Raw genomic sequence first — 23,970 nt, forward strand, 5'->3', positions numbered from 1 at the left:
ACATGTAAAACACTTACGAACCGTGTTCAAGATCTTGCGAGAGAATAACCTATATGTGAAGAAGGAAAAGTGTTCCTTTGTAAGGGACGAAGTCCACTTCTTGGGATACATCATTAAAGATGGAACTCTCTGCATGGATCAAGGAAAAGTGAAGGCTATCAAAGAGTGGGAACCTCCAAACAAGGTATCTGAATTGAGGTCATTCCTTGGGTTGGCTAATTACTATCGGAGGTTTATCAAGGGATACTCCGCCAAGGCTGCACCATTAACTAATCTTCTCAAGAAGAACCACTCTTGGGAATGGTCAAAGGAGTGTCAAAAGGCTTTTGATGAGTTGAAGGCTGCTATCACAGAAGGACCAGTACTAGCACTACCCGACTACTCAAAGGTGTTTGAAGTCCACACTGATGCTTCTGACTACGCTATTGGAGGAGTTCTGATGCAAGAAGGACATCCTATTGCCTTTGAGAGTCGCAAGTTGAATGATACAGAGAGACGATACACTGTCCAAGAGAAGGAGATGACCGCGGTGGTGCATTGTCTGAGAACTTGGCGTCACTACTTGCTTGGTTCACACTTCATCGTCAAGACAGACAATGTGGCTACAAGCTACTTCCAAACTCAAAAGAAGTTAAGCCCCAAACAAGCTAGATGGCAAGACTTCTTGGCTGAGTTTGATTTCGAATTCGAATACAAGTCAGGCAAGACTAATGTGGTAGCAGATGCGCTGAGTCGCAAGGCTGAGTTAGTGGCCATTTCTATGGTTGAAGGAGATATTATGCATATCATCAAGGAAGGGTTGCATCACGATCCATTAGCCAAGAAGTTGGTGGAGTTGGCTAGAGAATGTAAGACCAAAAGATTTTGGTTAGAAAACGACCTTCTCTACACTAAAGGGAGAAGACTATACGTCCCTAAATGGGAAAATCTAAGAAGAAAATTAGTGAGGGAATGCCACGACACCAAGTGGGCTGGTCACCAAGGTCAGCGAAGGACCTTGGCACTCATTGAATCTTCTTATTATTGGCCTCAAATGAGAGATGAAGTGGAGAGCTATGTGAAGACTTGTCTTGTGTGCCAACAAGATAAGATTGAAAACAAGACACCAAGCGGGTTGTTGAAACCTCTGCCTCCATCAGAGCGACCGTGGGAAAGTGTCTCTCTAGATTTCATCTCTGCCTTACCAAAGTTCGAGGGGTTTGGATCTATTCTCGTGGTAGTGGATCGATTTTCGAAGTATGCTACCTTTATACCTACCCCTACTGACTGCACTGCAGAGGAAGCAGCACGACTATTCTTTAAGAATGTGGTGAAGTACTGGGGATTGCCTAAGAGTATCATTAGTGATCGAAATCCACGCTTCACAGGACGACTATGGACAGAGCTGTTCAAACTCCTTGGGTCGGAGCTTCATTTCTCAACAAGCTTCCATCCTCAAATCGATGGGCAGACTGAGAGAGTGAATGCCTTACTTGAGTGTTACATGAGGCATTTTGTAAGCGCTAATCAGAAGGATTGGACAAAACTCCTAGACATTGCTCAATTCTCATACAATCTGCAAAGGAGTGAGTCTACAGGGAAGAGCCCATTCGAGATTGTGACTGGACAACAGCCGCTTACACCTCACTCTCTTTCTTCCTCTTACTCAGGGAAGAGCCCTGAAGCTTATCATATGATTAAGTCATGGGAAGAACAAGCAGATGTCACTCGTTATTACCTCGACAAAGCTGCCAAGAGGATGAAGAAATGGGCAGATAAGAAGAGGAGGCATGCAAGCTATCAAGTGGGAGACAAGGTAATGATCAAACTTCTTCCACAACAATTCAAAGCCTTTCGCAAGGTTCATAAGGGCTTAATCCGCAAATACGAAGGGCCATTTGAGATCATTGGACGTGTTGGGGAGGTTGCTTACAAAGTACAACTCCCTCCCTCTATGGAGATCCACCCGGTCTTCCATGTGAGTATGCTTAAACCATATCATGGAGACCAAGACGAACCGAGTAGAGGTGACTCAAGTCGCGCTCCGCCTGTGGTAATTAGATCATTTGATAAAGAAATCGAAGAGATCTTAGCTAATCGCATCGTGCGACGAAGAGGGGTGCCACCAAGTATCCAATACTTGATCAAGTGGAAAGGGCTCCCGATAACCGAAGCTAGCTGGGAAACTCGCTGAGATCTGTGGTAATTCCAAGAACACCTAGAGCGCTATCATGAACAGAACGTGACGAGAACGTCTGCGCATTAAATTTTAGAAGGTTAGATTTAACAGTGTTTGTATAGTTTTCTGGAGTGTTTGAGAATACTCTAGATGGTTCCGAAACGTTCTAGAATGTCCTAGAAGGTCCCGGAATACCCTAGAAGGTTCTAGAAGACTCTGGAAGGTCATAGAGTATTCTAGAAGAGTGTAAATGTATATAGAAGTATAAAGAGTGGTATGGAATAATCTAAAAACATTTAGAGAGTTGTGGTAGGATAGATATTTGTAAAGAAGGTTCTGGATGATTAATCTAAACCGTTAATTAGATTTAATCCTAACCATCCATTGAGGAGGTGGATATCTATAAATAGGGGTGAGAGTTAGAGTTTGGGTGTGTGTGAATCATTTGTAACCACACTTGAGCAATAAAGTGTTCTTCCACCAAAGCTTTATTTCTCTTGTATTCTCTTGTATTCTTAGCTTTCTTGCTAAATATTGAGGGTTAGGCTGACTTGGTCTTAACTTAAGAGGTTGAGTAAGTTCGAGTGCCGGCACGGTAGCGTTGAAGTGCGTCCAAGGCCGTGACATCCCTCACGTTACACAACAGCTAAATAAATATAGACCAGAAATTATGTGGCTCGTGTATGAAACGGAATAATGTCACAATGATGCTTTAATTTAACATAATGTTGATTTACTTGTAAGTTGTAACCCACCAACAGATAAAAGGCTTTTAATTATTGTTGTTAAAGAATTACTGGGATGATACTCAAACTAACAGAAACTAAATGTTTGTTTAAGGTGATCAATTCAAGGATACAGAACAAATTAAAAGGCATCTTTTGACTTGTTCAAAATCAATTATTTTCAACTAAGCTTGTTATAAATTCTCTTTGCTAATGCTAAATAAAGGATAAAGATAGCAGATAAAGATAAATAAACGAAGAGAAAAGCATGTCACACACCAGAATTCCCTAATAAAGCACAATAATTGTTTGCCTAATTATAGAAACTGCAAAGTTTTGTGTCAACTTTGTTATCTTCTCTTCCTTTATTTTCTTCACCCTCTTCCAAAAAGAATGAACGAACTTTTTAGATTTTAGGAAAACCACCTTGTAGGGAATAGGGATCAAACCACCCTTTCTCTTTTTTTTTTCTTTTTTTTTCTTACCTTTCTCTAATTCTAAATTTCCAGGGGAGTGTTATAGGAAGGTAGGAAAAGAAACAACAAGAAAAAAAAAAACAAAAACAAAAAAATTAAAAAGCATCATTAGTGCCAAGATAAATTTCTATCATCCTTAGCTTGTGCATGCCATTTGATGGCTATCCCTCTGGTGGTTACCATTCTCTTGGCCTTAGCCTCCACCATAACGCCGCGGACGACCTCGGCCGCGTTCGTCCCCCGAGACAACTACCTGATCGATTGTGGCTCGGAAACCGGAACCACCCTCCCAGACGGAAGAACATTCAAATCAGACCCACAAGCCAACACTTACTTGCAAGCCAATGATCAAAACAAGGTATCAATAGAAAATGGCAATAATAACCCTGATCTCCCAAATCCATTGTACTCGAGTGCAAGAATCTTCATGCAAGAAGCCAAGTACTCCTTCCATTTAATCCAACCGGGTTACCATTGGGTTCGCCTTTATTTCTACCCAATCAAGAACAATATCTTTGATCTCCAAAAAGCCACTTTCTCCGTCAACGCCTATAAATACGTTCTTCTCCATAGCTTCAATGTTAACAACAATGACAAGCCAATTCTCAAGGAGTACCTCATTAATGCAAACGAACCCATCTTCACGCTCTCTTTTACTCCGTTGAAGAACTCAGCTGCATTTATCAATGCCATAGAAATCGTATCCGTCCCGGACAACCTTCTATTCGACTCCGGCTCGAACCTTTTCCCGGTCGGCGATTACTCCGGCCTGACTAACCACGCTTTCCAGCCGGTTTACAGGATCAACAACGGCGGACCTCTTGTAACCGCGACAAACGACACTTTAGGACGGAATTGGGAGAACGACGAGCCTTATATAACGGTGAAGAACGCAGCCATGAGTGTCGTTGTACCTACAAACATTATCAAGTACCCTACGAATAATCCAAATATCTCTCCTCTTATTGCTCCGCCGACGGTTTACGCCTCGGCGACGGAGATGACTAACGACTCTGCAGTGGATCAGCCGAATTTCAATATAACTTGGAAGTTTGATGTGGATACTTCTTTTAGCTACCTTGTAAGGTTGCATTTCTGCGACATTGTAAGCAAAGGTTTGAACGAGCTTTACTTCAACGTCTACATCAACGAGAAAACCGCGATTCCGACGCTTGATTTGTCCAGCATTACGCAAGCCTTGGCGACTCCTTATTACAGAGATTTTGTTGTGAATGCGACGTTGATGTCTCAGGAAGGACTAAAGATTCAGGTGGGAGCGTCGCTGGCGCGAGGAGGAAGCGGGAACGCTATCGTGAATGGGATAGAGATCTTGAAGATAAGTAACTCTTTGGACAGTTTGGATGGCCAATTCGGCCTTGATGGGAGCAATGGCGGTGGTGGCTCTTACCGCGGCGCAGTGGCCGGGGTTGGATTCGCGATGATGTTTGGAGCGTTTGTTGGACTTGGCGCCATGGTGATCAAGTGGCACAAGAGGCCTCAAGATTGGCAGAAACGAAACAGTTTTTCGTCGTGGTTGCTTCCGGTGCACGCCGGAGACAGTACCTTTATGAGCAAGAATGCGTCAGGAAAGAGCAATTTCTCTGCCACTATGGGTTTAGGCCGGTTCTTCTCTTTGGCGGAGCTGCAAGAAGCAACTAATAACTTCGATAAAGCAAACATTATCGGTGTTGGTGGATTCGGCAATGTGTATTCCGGCGTCATTGATGATGCGACTCAAGTTGCGGTGAAGAGAGGAAATCCGCAATCGGAACAGGGGATTAACGAATTCCAGACCGAGATTCAAATGTTGTCTAAGCTTAGGCACAGGCATTTGGTGTCTCTTATTGGATACTGCGACGAAAACGATGAAATGATTTTGGTTTATGAGTACATGCCTAATGGACACTTCAGGGACCATCTTTATGGCAAGAACATGGTCGGACCACCGCTTTCTTGGAAGCAAAGATTGGAAATCTGTATCGGAGCTGCTCGCGGTCTTCATTATCTTCACACCGGCACGGCACAAGGTATCATCCATCGCGATGTTAAGACAACTAACATATTGCTTGACGAGAATTTCACGGCCAAGGTTTCTGATTTTGGTTTATCAAAGGATGCACCTATGGGGCAGGGTCATGTCAGTACGGCGGTTAAGGGTAGTTTTGGGTATTTGGATCCTGAATACTTCAGGAGACAACAATTGACAGAAAAATCCGATGTCTATTCATTTGGAGTGGTGCTTCTTGAGGCCTTATGTGCAAGGCCTGCTATTAATCCTCAGTTACCCCGCGAACAAGTCAACTTGGCTGATTGGGCTATGCAATGGAAGAGAAAGGGATTGCTTGATAAGATCATTGATCCTAATCTTGTCGGCACCATTAACCCCGAATCGTTGAAGAAGTACGCCGAGGCGGCCGAGAAGTGCTTGGCGGATCATGGTGTTGATAGGCCTTCAATGGGAGATGTGCTTTGGAATTTAGAGTATGCTTTGCAGCTTCAAGAGGCCTTCACACAAGAAGGAAAGGCAGAGGATGAGACTCCGGCTGTCCCAGCCTCAGCCTCAGCCTCAGCCTCAGCCTCGGCTGTTCTGCCTCCGGCCGCTCCTGCGTCTTCTAATGCCTTAGATGAGGCTGTCCCTGTTCCAGAAGGAAATAACCCCCCGGCCGAAACCCGGGCGATTGATGACCATTCTGGAACTTTGCAGTTTGCTAGGTTTAGCCTTAATGGCAGGTGAAACCCGGACTCATATTTTTATGAATGAAATGATCTTCATCTAGGATCAAGCCAAAAGGTGTTATAAGAAAATTAAGGTGGGTTTGTGGCCAAAAGAAAATTACATACCTGCATAAATTGTGATGCTTTGTACTATATTCATGTAAAAATTCAATGGAAAGAAAATATATACAAGAATGGCATTATCGGTTCCTCTTAGTGGCAAACATTATATGGCAGTTGGGGTAGTTTGGTTAAAAGTACTAGCGTGTAAATATTGCAGTTAGTACCAATAATCATATGGTCTTATATAACTGAATTCCAGTATTTTGCTATTTAAGTGTTAGAGGGTGATTTTGAGTCATGTTCAAAGAAAATTGGACACTTGCAGCTAGTGAATTGACTCAACTGTGTACACAACCTGTAACTATCAATGTTATTAAATAATAAAATAAGACATGTCTAAGTTCATGATATAAATAATTAAATATATATTTTTTTATTTCGCACTATATTTTTCAACCCAGTAAACTAATCCACGGCGAATTAGAGTTTTATAAAAGTTTATTATTGGCCAACAAATTACTACAAATATAAGGAGGCAGCCGAATCTTCGGCACTTGTTTAACTAGTAGAGCGGGTTAATCACTCGATCAATTCAAATTGGCTAATCTATCTATTTATAATATATAAAGTTGATACTAACCTTCTTAGTTCTCAACAATGAGAAGTCGTTTTTTTTTTGTTAATGATGTTACCTTAACAATTTTAATAATTTGGCAAAAAATGATAATCAATCAATCATCTTTTAGTAAAATATTTTTAAAAAATTAAATGTAAAAGTTTTTATCTATTATTATTTAATTAAAACATAAAATACTAATTAAGTACACTAAAAATACATTATAAAAGTCTATTGAGGTCATAATTTTCTAAAATTTGATAGACTTAATCATCAAAATAATATAACTTAATTCAACTATTTGATTGACGAAAGCATAAAGAGTTATTAAAGTGTGTACCTAAAACTAAACAATGTAAACAGAATATTTAGCGTTAAAGTTTCATTCAAACATTAGTCTTTCTTGATAACTAGATTTAGACTTTTGCAAAAGACCTAATGCTATGAAATTTTTGTCAAAATTTTTAACTAAATGATAATAGAAAAATTTTAGGTTTTATAGTTAGTTATATATAAAACAATATACATATAGCTCTTAAAACAAAGAATTGTACCATAATAAAATTTATAATATAATATAATGATAATAATATAATAAAAACTAATTCAGTCAATATATACCTTATATTTTAAAATATTTGCTTAAATAAAATTCTTGACTCTTAAAACAAAGAATTGTATCAAAATAAATTCTAAACTATAATAAAATTTAAATTTGTCAATCTATAGTGTATATACATTGAAGTATTTCTTTTAAGTAGAATTTCTTAATAAAAGGCATAACAAAGAGTCAATTTTTTCTTATTTGAGATAAATCCAAGTATTTTTGTAACAATTTTTTTAAAGATTGTTGAAGATCAATTAACTTCACAACTTATAATTTCATCCTTAAAATTCACACACACACACACGCACGCTATAGAACTTGTAATATAAAATATATATCAATAGAATAATATTTAATAAATTAAATTAATGACAAAACACATATTTTTTTTGGTGACTAACACACACATATACACATATAACTTGTAATATAAAATATATATATCAATAGAATAATATCTAATAAATTAAATTAATGACAAATAAATAATAGAACAATTTTTTTTAAAAAAAATAATCTAATAACGGTATTAAATTCATTATTAATTAGAAGATAATGCTAGTAAAAGCTATTCGATAAAGAGAGATAATAGGAAAAACAAATTTAAAAATCTACAAAAATTTACAATTTGGCCAAAAACTTGATGTGGCAAAATTGAGATATTATTTTCTAGTTGTAAAAGAATTTGGGTATCAATATATATATATATACACCATGACCCAAATAATCATATCCATCTTTAATGGATCTAACGCAAGATGTCCAGATCTAAGGATATCAGTCTAAAAGTTACACGGGTTAACCTATCCAACTTACTCGAGGCATAGGTATTATGATCCATGTTTGACCCGAATTTTACATAAAAAAGATCTCAAGTGTACTAACGTGCATCCCTATAAATTAGTCCGCTATTTTAAATAAATTTCTTAACAATTCCTAAATAAAATGGACAGTAACCACCCATTATTATAAGTGTATTTTCCTCCTGTATAAATACCTCATGAAACACAAATATCTATTTAAATCCTTGTTAACTTAACCATCGCCAACTATCTTAGATATCTTTACTATCATCTCCAACCTCACAGCCCAATTGCTTACAGTCCGCTTCAAGTACACACTCTCCTGAGTTGTTATGAAGAGGATTCTGATCACTTGAAGTGACGGGTACATACAAAAGGAACATGACTTTCTTTAAAAGAGACTATTGAGAATTAAAAGGCGACAACTTTATTAATTTAATCGTTAAGAGAATATTGTATCTAAATTAAATACCAAAATTCATTTAATTGAGACGATTGCTATATTAATTTATGCATTGTGAGTATATTTTATACATTTTGCAATCATATTCATTCACATTATCGATATAAAAAGGGAGATTCTATGGTGCTTATCAAGAAAATCAACATAACATGCTGTCTTTATGTGTTAATTGTTGATTAGAGGCTATTTTTTTTAAATAAAAAAAAAGAAAGAGTAAATTAAAGTAATATAATAAAAATTTTATTATAATAGTTTATTATAATAATACAAATTTTGAGAAATTTTTTAAATAAATAAATTAAATATTTTATTTATCAAAATATATTATTATAAGAATATTTATTAATTAATGTAATATTATTTATTTCATTTATATTAAAAATAAGATGTATATACATATATTTTATTTACACTATAAATAAAATAAATAAAATAATATAAACAAAATATTAAAAAGTCTATTAATGTCTGAAATAATAATAATAAGTATAAAATTAATTAAAATAATAAATATTTAATATTTTTTATTATAAAATTGTTAAAACATAAACTTAGATGAGTTATGTAAATCGATTTTACTTTTTAAAATAATCTAAAATAAACTATAAATACGGTCTTTTTAGTTATACAATAGTCTATCATGAAAATTAAATAAATATATAAATATTTCATTTACACTTTAAATAAAATTGACTAAAAAAATTTAATATGTATCTCGTTTACATCTTAAGTACGACAAAAAAAAAATATAGCTCTACGAGAAATTAATACTTGGCTCTAAACTATTGATCTTGTATAAATTTTTTAGCGTTGTTATCTGTACAAATGTAATATGAGTCCTCGTTTCATTTTCTTTATCATAAAAAATAATTGAACTTAAATAATTTGATTAATCATTATAAATTTTAATATAAAAGATTTAAACATCGATATTTTAATTCATAAAATATATAAATTAATCTTATATTCATTAAAATTAAATTTGATAAAATTATTAAAATGATATAATAAATAATTTTATTGAATAATTTTTAATTTTATTAAATTAATACAATTTTAATAAATAATAATTTATTCTTTTTTTATTCATGATGATGTTATGGATGCAATCCTAACCTGACTAAAATTCTTGTCGTGACATTTAATTTAATTTTTTTTAGGATGTAAATGAGATACGTATTAAATTTTTTTTAGTCAATTTTATTTAAAATATAAATGAGATACTTATATATCTATTTAATTTTTATGATAGACTATTGGATAACTAAAAAGACAGTATTTATAGTTTATTTTGGATTATTTTAAAAAATAAAATTGATTTATATAACTCATCTAAGTTTATGTTTTAACAATTTTATAATAAAAAATATTAAATATTTATTATTTTAATTAATTTTATACTTATTATTATTTCAAACATCAATAGACTTTTTTAATATTTTGTTTATATTATTTTATTTATTTTATTTATAATGTAAACAAAATATATGTATATACATTTTGTTTTTAATATAAATAGAATAAATAATATTACATTAATTAATAAATATTCTTATAATAATATATTTTGATAAATAAAATATTTAATTTATTTATTTAAAAAAATTTTCAAAATTTGTATTATTATAATAAACTATTATAATAAAATTTTTATTATATTACTTTAATTTACTCTTTCTTTTCTTTTTTCATTAAAAAAAAATAACCTCCAATCAACAATAAACACATAAAAACAGCATGTTATGTTGATTTTCTTGGTAAGCACCATAAAATCTCCCTATAAAAAATAGTTAATTTTGTTGATATATTATTAGGCAATTGAATATAAGTGAAAAACTACTTTACACTGAAAGTGAATGAAAATTAAATTCATGTTATATTTCCCAAAAGTGAACAAAGGATGTACAGATAACTGAATAGGGATTGCAGTTTGCAAAACTTTGTTCACTAATCTCAAATGTAAGCAAGTCAATCTGTAAGGTCAGTGATCCTCTGGTGTCAGACGTCAGCAAGAATAATACATAGTTGCTGCTAGAATTTGTCAAAAATACAGAGGAGAAAAAAAAGCATAAGATATTGTATCTACCCAAATCAGAAGCCTAAGAGCAGCAGAAAAACCCTAAAAACACCTATGGCCAAAAGAATTGCCAAACCTCCCTATCAAAATACAAAATTAGCATGTAAGATTTCTACTCCATAAATTAAATCACACATGGACTACGACAACTTTCTCTTTTTGAATCCTTCCATGTTACCCTCGAGCATGACAAGATCATCTTCGTCATCAATTACTTGCAGTTCATCCTGGTGGTTCCTTGCCTCGTTACCCGGAGCATTTGGAACGTTGGTGAGTTTTCTCTTCTTGGTAGGACTAACTATGCTTATCTCATCTGATTCTACAGCTGGTACAGATGCGCCTGAGGTGCTTGCGCCGTTGTTAGCAGCAGGCTTGTCTTTGTTCTCCGGAGCTGACACATGTTGAGTCCATCCTGAGAGAACCATCGAATCAGGTTCTTTCTCTTCATCAAATTCCTCTCTAAACATGAAAAGGCCAACACAAAAAAGTAATAATTTTAGAACCAAAAGCAAAAGATAAATGACAAAAGGGCAATTAAGCTGTGTCCAACGAAGTAGTGTCGGCTCATGTATCCAACGAGAAAATACTGTGTTTGGTAATTGAAGACGAGAAAGAAAGAGGAATGGGAAAAAGGACTATAAGCATTAGATACACAATAATTCCAACTCAGAACACAGATCCAGGGTTTAGCAAAAACCTGTGCTTGATGTTAACATTGCAAACAAATTCCTGTTGCATATCCTCTACTGTAAGCATCGTTCCGCCAGTTACTGGAGACGGAAGCTCAGCTAAAACCTGAGAAGAGAAGAAAACAAGCTAAATAAGATATCTCTCATGTTGATTTCAAACCAAAGACAAGAAGGGTGCATACCTTTTCAAGGTTGGCAGAGTAGATTGCAACCATGTCGTCCTCAACATCACCAGCTTCATAAAGAAGATTTGAGGAGTTCATAATAAGAGGAAGGTTCATCCCAAGCTTTGCCTTGACTATCTTTTCAACAAAGTCCTTCAACTTTGCGCGTTTTGTGTTTATTTCAAGCGATAAAGGTGTCTGTTTGCCACATACATGTTTGTGCGTAAGCATCTCTGTAAGAATGACTGACACTAGTCAAGAGGTGAGACATGAGAAGATTAGTCATACCTCAGAACAAACATAACAAGACTTGTTTGGTTCAAACGGCTCCACAGGCATCAACAGCATTTTCCTTGATGGATGTTCCAGACAATATGTCATTCTACAAGATGTCCAAAATAAGATTAACAAAAACATCAAAAAATTTATCGAATGCAATGCTAACTAGTAAGTTTCAATGAAGGTACAATAATGAACTCATTATTGAAAGTAAATAAGAACACATAATATAAGATAGCCTCCTAACAGAAACTACAGATAGAATGTAAAAAGCATGAGATACAAAGAACACAGGTAAAAATGAAAGAGCACTGCAGTTCCACTGTACATGTGTCAAAAGGGACTGCCATAAAGAGGGCTGTGTAAACAAATTGTCCGAAAGCTTGTGCGGAGCAAGCTTTTCCTATGCATTCTGCTCCAGCAAAAGAGGCATCATATAAAGCATTAAAGCATTACTATGCCACTCTAAGGATTAAGTACATCTCAGTAAAAATCTTATTCAGTCTAACAATGGAAACTGCACATTTTACTCCGTTAAAACAAAATATAACTCGGTCTAAAAGCCAGCATGACTTTTTTTTATTATTTCCAAAAAGGCAACACATTTTTTTTATAATGTATAAATTTTGTTTTCATTTCACCAAAAGTTGTAAATAGGTACTAGGTAGCATTTTCCTCATCATTGATTAAAACTGCTTAACCTTAATGTACAGCCAAAATAAGATCTTCATTCTTTTCATACAGCAAATACCAAAGGAAGGTACAACGAACCCAAAATAATAATATGAAGGAACAGGAATCGCATTATACCTGTAACTTTTAATGTCGTTCTGCAGCACTTTGATTGTCTCAATGACAATCAACCCAGCAATAACAGCATTTGTTGTCGCAACAGCATGCACAATATTACCAGCAATACCTTTAGCTTCGAAAAGGCTGTACGGAGGGATGCCAAATGAAGCAGCCCGTATGTTTGCAGCTGCAGTAACAAACTCTACAGCTAACTGATCATCTTTATCAAAAGTCAGATTGCCAACATCCTGATTTAAAATAAATAAATAAATAATAAGAATAAATAAACATTACCAGCCCAGGCAAAAACATTCATATGGAGATGCATAGAGGATTATATCTTAACTAAATTAAGAAAAGCATCAAATCAAACCTTCCCCCTATGTGTGAAAAATAGTCTCAGCGCTTCGAGAAATATCCTAGAATTTTCCTTAAGACTCCATATATCCTGAGGGTTCTTCATGCCCAAAGATTTCATGGCAGAAACTGAAAATTCATCATCAAATGCACATTTTTTGTCTACATTCCCATTTGGTTGGGCCAGTTCATCGGACAAGATATCTTTGCTGTATATAGGTTTTGGTCTATTACGATTTTTCCATGTCTCTTCATTCGACAAAGCTAACTCAATGTTATACCCAAATACATGATCAAATATTTTCTTTCCATATTGTTCAATATCTTCATCATTTCTCCGTACAAAGACATCTTCTACATTTTCTGAGGAGCTGGCAGCATCACTTGAACGTACATTTAAATCATTGTCCTGATTCTTGTCACCAAATAACTTTGCAAAAAGTAGGTCCTTTGCCCACACAATACAGTGAACAAACTGCCAGGAAGAATATTAAAAAAATAAAATAGATGAAAACATAACCAAAGGTATACGATTTGCATCAGTATCATCTCATAACTCTTAAGATATAACCAGTAACAGGCTCCAGATATCATGGCAAACAGTACCTACTTAATAACAATCTCAAGATTATTAAAATTATGGTAAACTTCCCATAGATGACCTTAGGACCTCTAGCTTCATGTTTTCAAAATCTTATGTTTCCTGGATACAAACTGTTATTAACCTAGGCAAAAGAAAATGATAACAAAAGAAGTACATAAAATCAACATATATAAAGCAACAATATTATCAATATCAAACCACAACACATAAAGAACCTTAATTCACATGTTAGAAGGCCTGTTCTACAATACGACTCACCATGAAAAGCATCCTAAAACCTAATCCTTTAAATGCTAATTCCTCCAAAGTGGACAAATGCAATTAAACACACCCATACCTTTGATGGGGTACTTGTGATCGTGCAAACAGGATATGTCTTGGGGGCTGGTTTAGGCTGACACTCATAACATTCTGTTTTTCCCTTGACATGTACAGTGACCTGTTTTAAAATCAAAACTATATCACAAATATAGTGGAAAATCTACAACTTAGTATATTATAAAAGATTAATCAAGAAGATTTATATTTAAGTTGTCATCATGTGAAATCAGTAAATAGCTTGATATAAGTAACAAACAAATTTCACAGTTCACATGCATTTATACAAGTAGATCAGAAGAAAGCAGAGCACCTAATGGAATAAGACTCTGCTGTTGTTGTTGTTTCAGAAGATAGCAGGTGTTATTGAAAGGATAAAACAAAACAAGAAGAACAGCCAGCCAATACAAGATCTCAAACCTCAAATGTCATAACAAAACAAATTAAAACCAAATAGCATAACAATTATGAATTAACATAATATAAATCACAGTTTATTTTCAGATGACTATAAAAGTACCAGGATGAAGAAGGGGTGTTTGCTGACATCGACAATGATCACAAAAATCAAGCATTTAAAAGATAAACGAGTTGGAAGCTTAAAATGCCATAGAAAATATATTTTGCTTCTCCAAAAAAAAAATGGCATTAGAGACAAACAAATCAGTTATCAGTAGTAGAAAAAAACTGAATTTTACAGCTAGAATAATAATTATAACAAGATAATCAGAGTACACTCCTAAGCATAAAAAAAAACTAGGCATCAAATAGGAAAAATTGCCCTGCATAATACAATTTTATACAGCTGAAACACAACCTCTTATTACCTGTCCAAGGAACCCAGTAGTTCCACTTTCAACGAGAGGAACATCAGCAGCCAAGCACAAGCGATTCACATGTCGGCGTGCATCAAGATTGTCGAGTCCATTCAGAACAACGTTAAATTGCTTAAAGAAATCAACATTGAATTCAGGATCTTTGACATTTGCATGGTACGGTTGAATGTTTATGTGGGGCCTAAATTTTAAAACAGCATCCCTAGCAACCTGGTCGAGAACTTAATCAGATGAATAAATGACAGAAACCAATACCAGTAAACATTAATAGCCATAATGCATTGTCTCACTTTTGCCTTGGATTGCCCAACGTGAGATTGTCGAAATAAAAATTGTCTGTTAAGGTTACTGACTTCTATGGTGTCCATATCAATCTGCACATTTGGAAGTGAAATGTATTTAGGTACGTCTGTAGCTTAAATCTGTACATCTTCCAGTCCCCAAACACAAACAACCAAACTGATCACTGCCAACATGATACTAAAATGAATGCCAAAACTAACTTTGGCTACTCTTAGTGAGACATCAATCCACACAGATAAGAGCCTAAACTATAATAGAAATATAAATATAAATATAAACATGACATGCCATACTAAGCAACTCCCTCATTACGAGAATTCAACAAATCTGCTATTTCCATCTCCCTCGTTACAAACTATCAGTAATAAAAATTTGCACCACTAGTACTATCAGCATCTATGCCACCAAAACATAATATTGAAATATGAATTTCAAAGATCTTATTCTTATACATGAATCAACTAAAACCCAGCAAGATCCACCCCCACTCCATCAATCAGCACCCTGCTATAATTGTCACAGCACTTGATTACTACAAGAACAACAGAGAATTGACAGAATAAGCACCAAAAAGCTTCCCTCCAACACAAGCCAACTATCTACCCTATTTCCACCTTCCACCACAGTTAATACCAAAGAAGGAAAATCGCTCACATCTAAGAAAATCATAGCAAGCAACACTTAAATCTTACCCAGTGACTCAAACCTCCAGGATCAAAAAAGGAAAGAAAAGATGCTACAACTCCATAAAAAATTATTTTAAATAATAAAAAACATATTTCAGTAACAAATAAAATACCCTAATTAGAAGCTCAAAAAGTTCAAACCTTTAACAATTAAAAACCACCAACCACTCCACTTCTCATTCTCAAAAACACTTCCCTAATAACAACAGAAAAACCAAGGCCCGAGATTTTTCAAACACCCACCTCATCGAACACATAAAAATCAAAACTTTACCAACAACAAAAATAAAACGAAAGCGAAACCCCAACTGCACAAAAACCCTAGTTAGATAAAGTATAAAAAGCTTAATTCCCGAAATTCATAAAACTAAAAACCCTTTCTGAAAATTTTAAGAATCTTTTGAGACCCCTAAAAGAAGGAACTCACTATGTGAATGTCACGAAAACCAGAGAGAGCAAGGGTCTTCAGAAGCTCACAGCCAATTCCACCGGCACCAACCATGAGCACTTTTGCTCCCTGAAAACACATAAAAACGACACAGGGTTGTCCTTAAAACGACACTAGCGAGAAATTAAGAAGGAGAAGAAGAGAAGAGAAGAGAGGAAGTTACCTTAATAGCCTCAGAAGCCATTGGAAGAGAAGAAGAATAAGAAGCAGCAAGAGGAAGTCGAATAGTGTGCGTGTTTTGAGGGTACACGCAGAATCGTTGAAACTTGAAAATCAAAAGAGAAAAAGAAAGGAAAAAAGAAAGGGAAAACACAAGAGAGCGCAGTGTTTTCAGTGTTTATTTAACTTAAAATTAATTAATATAAACAAATAAGGTGAGTACGGAGAATCGAACCGGGGACGTTGAGCAGCACAATCTAAAGAGCAAAGAGTCTGAAAAATCGAAAAATTACTCCTAACAAAAGAAATTAAATAAAACATTTAAAAAATAAAACTTATTTTAAATTGTTTAAATTACACTAAAAATAAGAAAAAATATACCGTTATAAATATTTTTTTTGCAGTGATCAAACTAAAAATTATTATTTATATTAGTTTGATTTTGGTGATATTCAACTTGGTGATCTTAGCTGATGATAAACGTGGGGTGGTATACTAAGATTTCTCGCAAAAAACAAAAAATCGACGTTAGCATCATGCAAGCAGCGACAAATTGTGACAACGACACGTGTCGTAAGAGTTAGAGAAAAGCACCTACCGTTAACATCATGCCGGCTTTGCCAGGCATCGGTGGTATCACGCAGGCTTCGCCACGCGTCACTAGACTAGTTGGGACTTGCTTCTCCTACAACCAAACTTTCTGTGAACGGTAAGAAGTGTTTCATATGTGGACTATGCACACTTGTTGTAGCTGTTCTCCACCCTGCCAAACCGTGTACACATTCATCCTTCTCACAATTATGATTTGTTAATTAAAGGAGGAGAAAATAAATTTAATAATAGTTTACAGTAAAAACCATCTACATCTGTTGATATTGCGTTATCAAAAATATGGAACGTATACATGTCATTTGTTTATATGTGAGTGTCAAAGCCGTATGGGAGTTGTGTCTATATAATCAGTAGCGGACCACGACTAAAGGGTAGTTGTCAACAGTCGAAGAAGATAAATGTATTTAAAGTTGGTCATTAAGATTTGTTAATTATAGGGTGGAAATAAATTTAATAATAGTTTGCGTTGAAAACCACCAAATCTGTTCATGTTACGTGGTTGGTAGTTGGAATGTATGTGTGTCTTTTGTTTGCGTGTGGGTATTAGAGTCGCATGAGAGTTTTGTCAGTTTGATCAGTAGTAGGGTTATAAATGAAGAGTAGTTGTCAATAATCGAAGAAGATAAATAGATTTAAAATGTGCCATTTTAATTAAAGGGGTGAAAATAAATTTAATAATAATTTGCGTTGAAAATCACTAAATCTGTTCATGTTGTGTTGTCGGTAATATGGAATGTATATATGTATCCTTTGTTTGCGTGTGGGTATCAAAGCCACACGAGAGCTATGTTAGTGTGATCAGTAGTAAAGTCATGAATGAATAGTAGTTATTAGTAACCGAAGAAGATAAATAGATTTTAAGTTGATCATTATGATTTATTAATTAGAGGGGTGAAAATAAATTTAATAATAGTTTACAATGAAAGTCACCTACACCAATTGATGTTGCGTTGTCGGGAGAATGAAACATATGTGTCTTTTATTTACATGTGAGTATCAGAACTGCATAGGAGCTGTATCGGTATGATCAGTAGTGGACCATGTATGAAGAGTAGTTGTTAACAACAAAAGAAAAAAAAATGAATTTAAAATTGGTCATTATGGTTTGTTAATTAGATGGGTTGAAATAAATTTAATAATAATTTGCAATGAAAAATACCCACTTCTGTTGATCTTGCATTGTCGGGAGAATAGAATGTATGTGTGTCCTTTGTTTACATGTGAGTATCAGAGCCGTATAAAAACTGTATCAGTATAATCAATAGCGGGTCACGAATAAAGAGTAGTAGTTATCACTAATCGAAGAAATAATTAGATTTAATGTTGTTCATTATAAATTGTTAATTAGAGCAATGAAAATAATTTAATAATAGTTCACAAAAAAAATCACCCACATTTGTTGATCTTGCATTGTTGAGAGTATAGAATCTATGTGTATTTTTTTATTTACGGGTGAATATTTGAGCTACATGAAAATTGTGTTAGTATAATTAGTAGTGAGACCGTGAATGAAGATTAGATACAAAACTGTGACTAACTTTAATTCATATTATAATAATTTAGGATAGGAATCGCGAGTTTTTTATTTTTAATATTGGGCCTAAGTTGGTATAATTCACTGAAATGCTAAAAAAAAGTGGGTTTAACGTCGTTGTGGGGATCACTGACTGCTGCAGGAAAACATCACGGCCGTTTTTTTACCCACGTCACTTTCTTCTTCAACAAAACGTCGGTGACGTTTTGTGTGTGCATGGTTAACACGTGGATGAAAAGTTCTTCCTCGTTTCAGCGTGAAGATTTTTAACCTTAGTAACCCCTTCTCTTTCCCATTTCTTCGTCTTCTCTTCTCAGTTCCACCACAAAACGGCTCTCTTCCATCCTTATCAATCTTACCCCACCAAAAATAAGGAAACCCACAAAGTAAAACGGCAACACCCATACTGACCAATAATCACAACTAAACCAAACCATTCAGGTAAATATTTATATGGTTTACTTATTGCTTTTTTTTTTTGAACTGAAAGTATGAACAAGAATTTTTTAAAAATAAGGTAAGGTTTTGTAATTTTTTTAGATTATTTTACTATTAATTAATAGTAAGTTAATTAATTGTTAATAGTAATAGTACCGGCGTTAGTATAGGGGTTAGTTAGTGTTAGGGTTAGTTTTAGTAAATTAATTATTGTTAGTGACTTAGTTACTGTTAGCATTAGGTTAGGTTAGTGTTATTTAAAATTTAAAATAGCTGTTTTGAAAAACATAATTATTTATGTATTAATAATTGATTATTATTAATATATGTTTGAAAAATATTTTAATTATTCAAATATGTTCTTTCTAGTGCAGTGTTTAAAAAAGAGGAAGATGGAAAAACGTGACATCATACGTGCTGAAGATCATATTGTAAAATATCTTCGACATCCTGTATATGTAAGTAATTTTTATGTTTACTGTAGTAGTTAATAATTAGTAGTTTATTTAGTAATCATCAATTATTAGAATATGTAGTGATTTAGTAAGTGTTGAATATAATAGTAGTCATGAACTGGTTATAGTAATTTACTATTAATGATTAATTTTTGTTTTCAGGGTTCAAGAAATTTACACATGAGACACTTACACCAAATAGACTCATATGATAATAGAGTGGAAGAACAAATGAGAAGGAGCGGGTTCTATTATGTTTCTCAAATTGGGAGGATCGTGTTTCATAGGTCGACTGTAGACACACTAGCTGAAAGGTGGCGTCCGGAAACGCACACGTTTCATCTTCCATATGGTGAGTGCATGATCACTTTGGAGGACGTCGCAATGATTCTTGGACTCCAAACAGATGGTTTGCCGGTGACTGGATCAACCGATCATAGTACAAGTGGGTTAGAAAACGAGTGCTTGGCCCAATTTGGTGTTGCTCCTGGGCCAAACGACCACAAAGGAAGCGGAATCAAGCTGGCATGGTTTCGCACTCTAAAGCGGCGCCAACATTTGACTGATCAAGTAAGTAAGGAAATTTATGTGAAATGTCACATAATGTGTCTATTCGATACGATGTTATTTAGTGACAAATCTGGAATCTCTGTGCACTGGAAGTATTTACCGTTGCTTCGTGACTTTTCTCAAATTCATAAGTTTAGTTGGGGTTCTGCTTGACACAAGCACATGTATCGATCATTATGTCTGGCATCGAGATATGATTGCAAGGACATGGATGGTCCTCTGGCGTTGCTCCTTGTGTGGGCCTGGATACGAATGCGACAATAGGGCCTCTGCCGGTGGATACCAGCTGAGCGCTGATTTGACATAATTTTCTGAGTTGCATATTCAGAGAATAGTTGTCCTGCACTTATACGAGCCTCAACCTCAGATCTCTTCCTTGTGAACAACGCATTTAGCCTGTAAAAAGTTGCCTTAACAAAGGCTGTGACTGGAAGATTGCATGCCCCTTTCAGTGCTCCATTAATGCACTCCACTAGGTTAGTTTTCATATGACCCCAACAATGTCCACCATCATATGCCAAGGCATATTGCTGTCGAGGTATCCGGTCTAACCACTGCTTGTAAGCCTCCCCCCGCTCACATAATCTCTGGTAACGCATATCGAATTCACGCATTGTTCTAGAATAGCCAATGTTGACAATTAGCCTCTGCAGGAGTGGTGCCTTGAAACTCCTCAAAAAGTTGGATGCTATATGTCGGATGCAAAACATGTGAATAGCTCTCGGATATTCCCATGCTCCATTACTACGACCCACAGCTGAGATGATTGACTCGTGTCGATCAGAGATAAGGGAAACACCATCCCGATTAACTACATGTGTTCGCAAATGGCTAAGAAAAAAGTACCAAGCATTGGCAGTCTCACCTTCGACTATGGCAAATGCAAGAGGCACGATATTTCCATTGCCATCTTGTGATACTGCAACTAAAAGAGCTCCTTTATACTTTTCATACAAATGTGTGCCGTCAATCTGAACTACTGGCTTGCAACTTCTGAATGCTTTAATGCATGGGTAGAAAGCCCAGAAGACTCGTGTCAGAATCCGGAGATCTTCAACTAACTCACCCCCTCGGTAGCCATATGCAGTTTTATACTCATCAGCTGCTGATGGTTCTTTTGCAACCATTGCTTCAAACCATGTGGGCAAAGCTTCATATGAAGATTCCCACCCACCAAATATTTTCTCCACTGCCTTTTGCTTGGCCAACCATGCTTTGCGATAACTTATCGTGTAGTTGAACTTCAATTGCACTTCAGCAATGACAAATTTCACCTTTATGGACGGGTCAGCTTCAACTAATGGCTTTATCGCTTCTGCAATTGTATCAGAGTCCAGTTTAGCATGATCTTGAGATATGGTACTTCTGGTGCACGTGTGACTACCATTGTACCTCCTTATCGCCCAACAATACTATCTTTTCATAAGACTAACTCTGATAAGCCAATGACAACTTGTTCCGTACTGTACGCATTTAGCATAGAATGTTGTTGGTTCTGATTCATATACCCTATAATCAACTCCTCTTCGAATGGTATACTCTTTAACTGATGCAATAACAGCCTCTCTAGAGTTAAACTCTATTCCAACGACAAATTCACCGGCAGCTACAACTGCTGGGGCTACACCAATAACAAAACAAAAATAAATCTAAATAATATTCTATTATTAATAATAATGATGACAACAATAAATAGTAATAACAATTTAAAAAATAAAAATAATACTAACATAAAAGCAAAACAAATAATAATATTACTAATATTAAAAAAGTGAATAACAACAACAACAAAATTACCTGTATTGACATATTCAGAAAATTCTGGTGCATGCATGGCATCAAGATTCAAAGCATGCATAAAAGATGGCTATCCATAGGGATGTTGTCCGGTTAGTGCATTTGCAACATCAGCCACATCTCTTTCAACCATTATCTCATCTTCCTCTACATCTTCAGTTGGACCAACAACTTCATAATTACCTTCAAACTCTTCATCGCTTTCAGTATTATAACCCACCCAGTCTGTGTTGGGTTCTGGAAAGTCAACATCAATGATTTCTTCGAGCTCAACATACAACTCGATAAGTGAGGCCTGTGCTCTAGTTTGATGATAGGTAAAAAACATTCTTTGCATACTAGCTTCATCTGTCACATGCATTATTTGAAATTGGCCGAAACCACCAAATACTAGCATAGGCTGCCTATACAGAATATTTATGACTCTTTTTTGCACTTGATGATCTACACTTTGAGAAAGTATACTCTTAAGTCATTCATATGTTATTGAAAGAGGAACAACAATAACAAATGGATTCTCACATAAAAAACTCACACCTTCATGTGTATGAGATAAAATCTGACCATTATAATATATTTTTAAACTAATATAACCCTCCATTTTATACACTCATCACACTCACTCACGATTTTTTTCACCCTCTCAAACTGAGAACATTTTGTAGAACAAAGCTCTCATTACTTCACTTAAACTTTAGTCTCATACTCCATTTTTACGTTTTAACACAATCCAGAACTTCTTTTATAGTTACTTTTATATTTTTTTATTCCCCCAGCACAAAACGTCACTGACGTTTTCACAAAACGTCACTAACGTTTTTACTTTTTTAGCAATACGTCAACGACGTTTTGACCAAAAAATAATTTAAAAATATATTTTCCAGCAAAATGTCACTGACGTTTTTCTTTGTGACAATTAAAAAATAAATAAATATATATACAATACGTCGCTGACGTTTTGCCTATAATAAAATAAAAAAAATTTCACATAGCACGTTGCTGATGTTTTCTTCATGCAAAATTTCAAAAAAAAAATTTATTCAATCCGTCGACACCGTTTTGCTTTGTTTATTTAAAAAAAAAATTCACCCTCCCACAAAACATTAAAGACGTTTTGTTTCTTTCAAAAAATTGAAGCAGGCCCATAGCAGAGTAATATACAATACCAATCAAATATCATTGAATAACACACATTAGTTTATAATATACAAAAAGTGAGCCTAGGAATCGCCACCATCCTTTATCATCTACCTAAAACGGATATAGTATCCCCACTACTAAACAACTACTCTAAAACTGTGGATCCTGACTCTGATTATGCTGTAGTCACATCGCGTCAAAAGTCACAAAAACTCATAGCAAATTTTAAGAGTGGGGGGACAAAAATATGTATAATTAAATAAATTTTGTTGAACATTGTTAATTATATTAAAAATATAATAAAGATATGAAAATTACAAAAAAATTAGTGAACACTTTCATTCTTAAAATACTATTTATTATATATAATTTATAATAAATATTTTTATTTCTAAAAATTAAATTTAAAATATTTTAATTAAATTATAGATAATTTGTCATCCTAACTAATTTTACTTTTATTTATTTTTACACAATTCAATAATAAAAAAACTGAATCAATTGGTATGTTAACACCTATTAATATACTAGTATTTATAATTTGAAACTAAAATTATATATAAATACCAAAAAAAACCAAGTCTATATATGAAAAGTATGTTTATCTCAAATAATAAAAACTTAATTTACAATTATTTTTCTCTCTTTCTCTTTAAAATAATTAAATTTGTTTATATATTTTTTAATTTAATTTTAATATACTGTCATATTAAAAATTTTATGTATCTATTTAATTATGTATTGTAATTAAAAAAAATATCTTTTATATTTATTATATAAATAATAAATAATTATCTAAAAAAATAAATATAATTAAATGACTGTATAAAAAAATATACATATTTTTAATATATCAAAATTAACTTCTATGCTTTTAAACAATTGTTCTATTACTCATTATAATTTTCAAATATTAATTATCTTCCATTCAATTAGGAAATTTATTTGTTATAATATTTATAACATAAAACACTTTCTAATTCAAAATAATTGTTACAAGTAAGATTATTTAAGAGATAAAATTAAAAAATCTTATATAATTTTAAAACAAAGAATATAATTAATAGATAGATACTATTCTTTTTT

The 23,970-nt window shown here is 34.1% G+C and overlaps 3 protein-coding genes across 3 annotated transcripts; 1 reads left to right on the forward strand and 2 right to left on the reverse strand.

Annotated features, from left to right (window-relative positions):
- Positions 1-3,259: 3,259 nt before the first annotated feature.
- LOC112772933 (probable receptor-like protein kinase At4g39110) lies at positions 3,260-6,283 on the forward strand. Its single transcript, XM_025817956.3, has one exon. The coding sequence runs from the start codon at positions 3,517-3,519 to the stop codon at positions 6,091-6,093; it is 2,577 nt and encodes an 858-aa protein (XP_025673741.1). The 5' UTR covers positions 3,260-3,516; the 3' UTR covers positions 6,094-6,283.
- A 4,196-nt stretch (positions 6,284-10,479) lies between these two features.
- LOC112770702 (SUMO-activating enzyme subunit 2) lies at positions 10,480-16,516 on the reverse strand. The gene is made up of 11 exons (XM_025815063.3): positions 16,343-16,516; positions 16,159-16,248; positions 15,033-15,116; positions 14,734-14,952; positions 13,926-14,027; positions 13,001-13,459; positions 12,646-12,875; positions 11,845-11,938; positions 11,575-11,754; positions 11,401-11,498; positions 10,480-11,162 (listed from the first exon to the last, which is right to left on the reverse strand). The coding sequence occupies exons 1-11, from the start codon at positions 16,361-16,363 to the stop codon at positions 10,844-10,846; spliced, it is 1,896 nt and encodes a 631-aa protein (XP_025670848.1). The 5' UTR covers positions 16,364-16,516; the 3' UTR covers positions 10,480-10,843.
- A 3,556-nt stretch (positions 16,517-20,072) lies between these two features.
- On the reverse strand, positions 20,073-21,781 carry LOC112770441 (uncharacterized). The gene is made up of 3 exons (XM_025814796.1): positions 21,745-21,781; positions 21,456-21,568; positions 20,073-21,359 (listed from the first exon to the last, which is right to left on the reverse strand). Exons 1-3 carry the CDS (start codon positions 21,779-21,781, stop codon positions 20,073-20,075), a joined length of 1,437 nt encoding a protein of 478 aa, XP_025670581.1.
- Positions 21,782-23,970: the final 2,189 nt, after the last annotated feature.

The sequence above is a fragment of the Arachis hypogaea genome, chromosome 18, assembly GCF_003086295.3.
Source record: "Arachis hypogaea cultivar Tifrunner chromosome 18, arahy.Tifrunner.gnm2.J5K5, whole genome shotgun sequence".
Taxonomy (NCBI): Eukaryota; Viridiplantae; Streptophyta; class Magnoliopsida; order Fabales; family Fabaceae; genus Arachis; species Arachis hypogaea.

Excerpts from the sequence above, each read along its gene's own strand:
- LOC112770441 (XM_025814796.1), bottom strand. The coding sequence starts at position 21,781 with ATGCATGCACCAGAATTTTCTGAATATGTCAATACAG. Across the intron at positions 21,569-21,744 it reads TTCTGAATATGTCAATACAG|CCCCAGCAGTTGTAGCTGCC; the intron begins GTAATTTTGTTG and ends TTATTGGTGTAG. Across the intron at positions 21,360-21,455 it reads GAAGAGGAGTTGATTATAGG|TATTGTTGGGCGATAAGGAG; the intron begins GTATATGAATCA and ends ATGAAAAGATAG.
- LOC112772933 (XM_025817956.3), top strand. The coding sequence starts at position 3,517 with ATGGCTATCCCTCTGGTGGTTACCATTCTCTTGGCCTTAGCCTCCACC.
- LOC112770702 (XM_025815063.3), bottom strand. The coding sequence starts at position 16,363 with ATGGCTTCTGAGGCTATTAAG. Across the intron at positions 15,117-16,158 it reads GTTTTCGTGACATTCACATA|ATTGATATGGACACCATAGA; the intron begins GTGAGTTCCTTC and ends CCAAATGTGCAG. Across the intron at positions 13,460-13,925 it reads TCACAAGTACCCCATCAAAG|TTTGTTCACTGTATTGTGTG; the intron begins GTATGGGTGTGT and ends TCTTCCTGGCAG.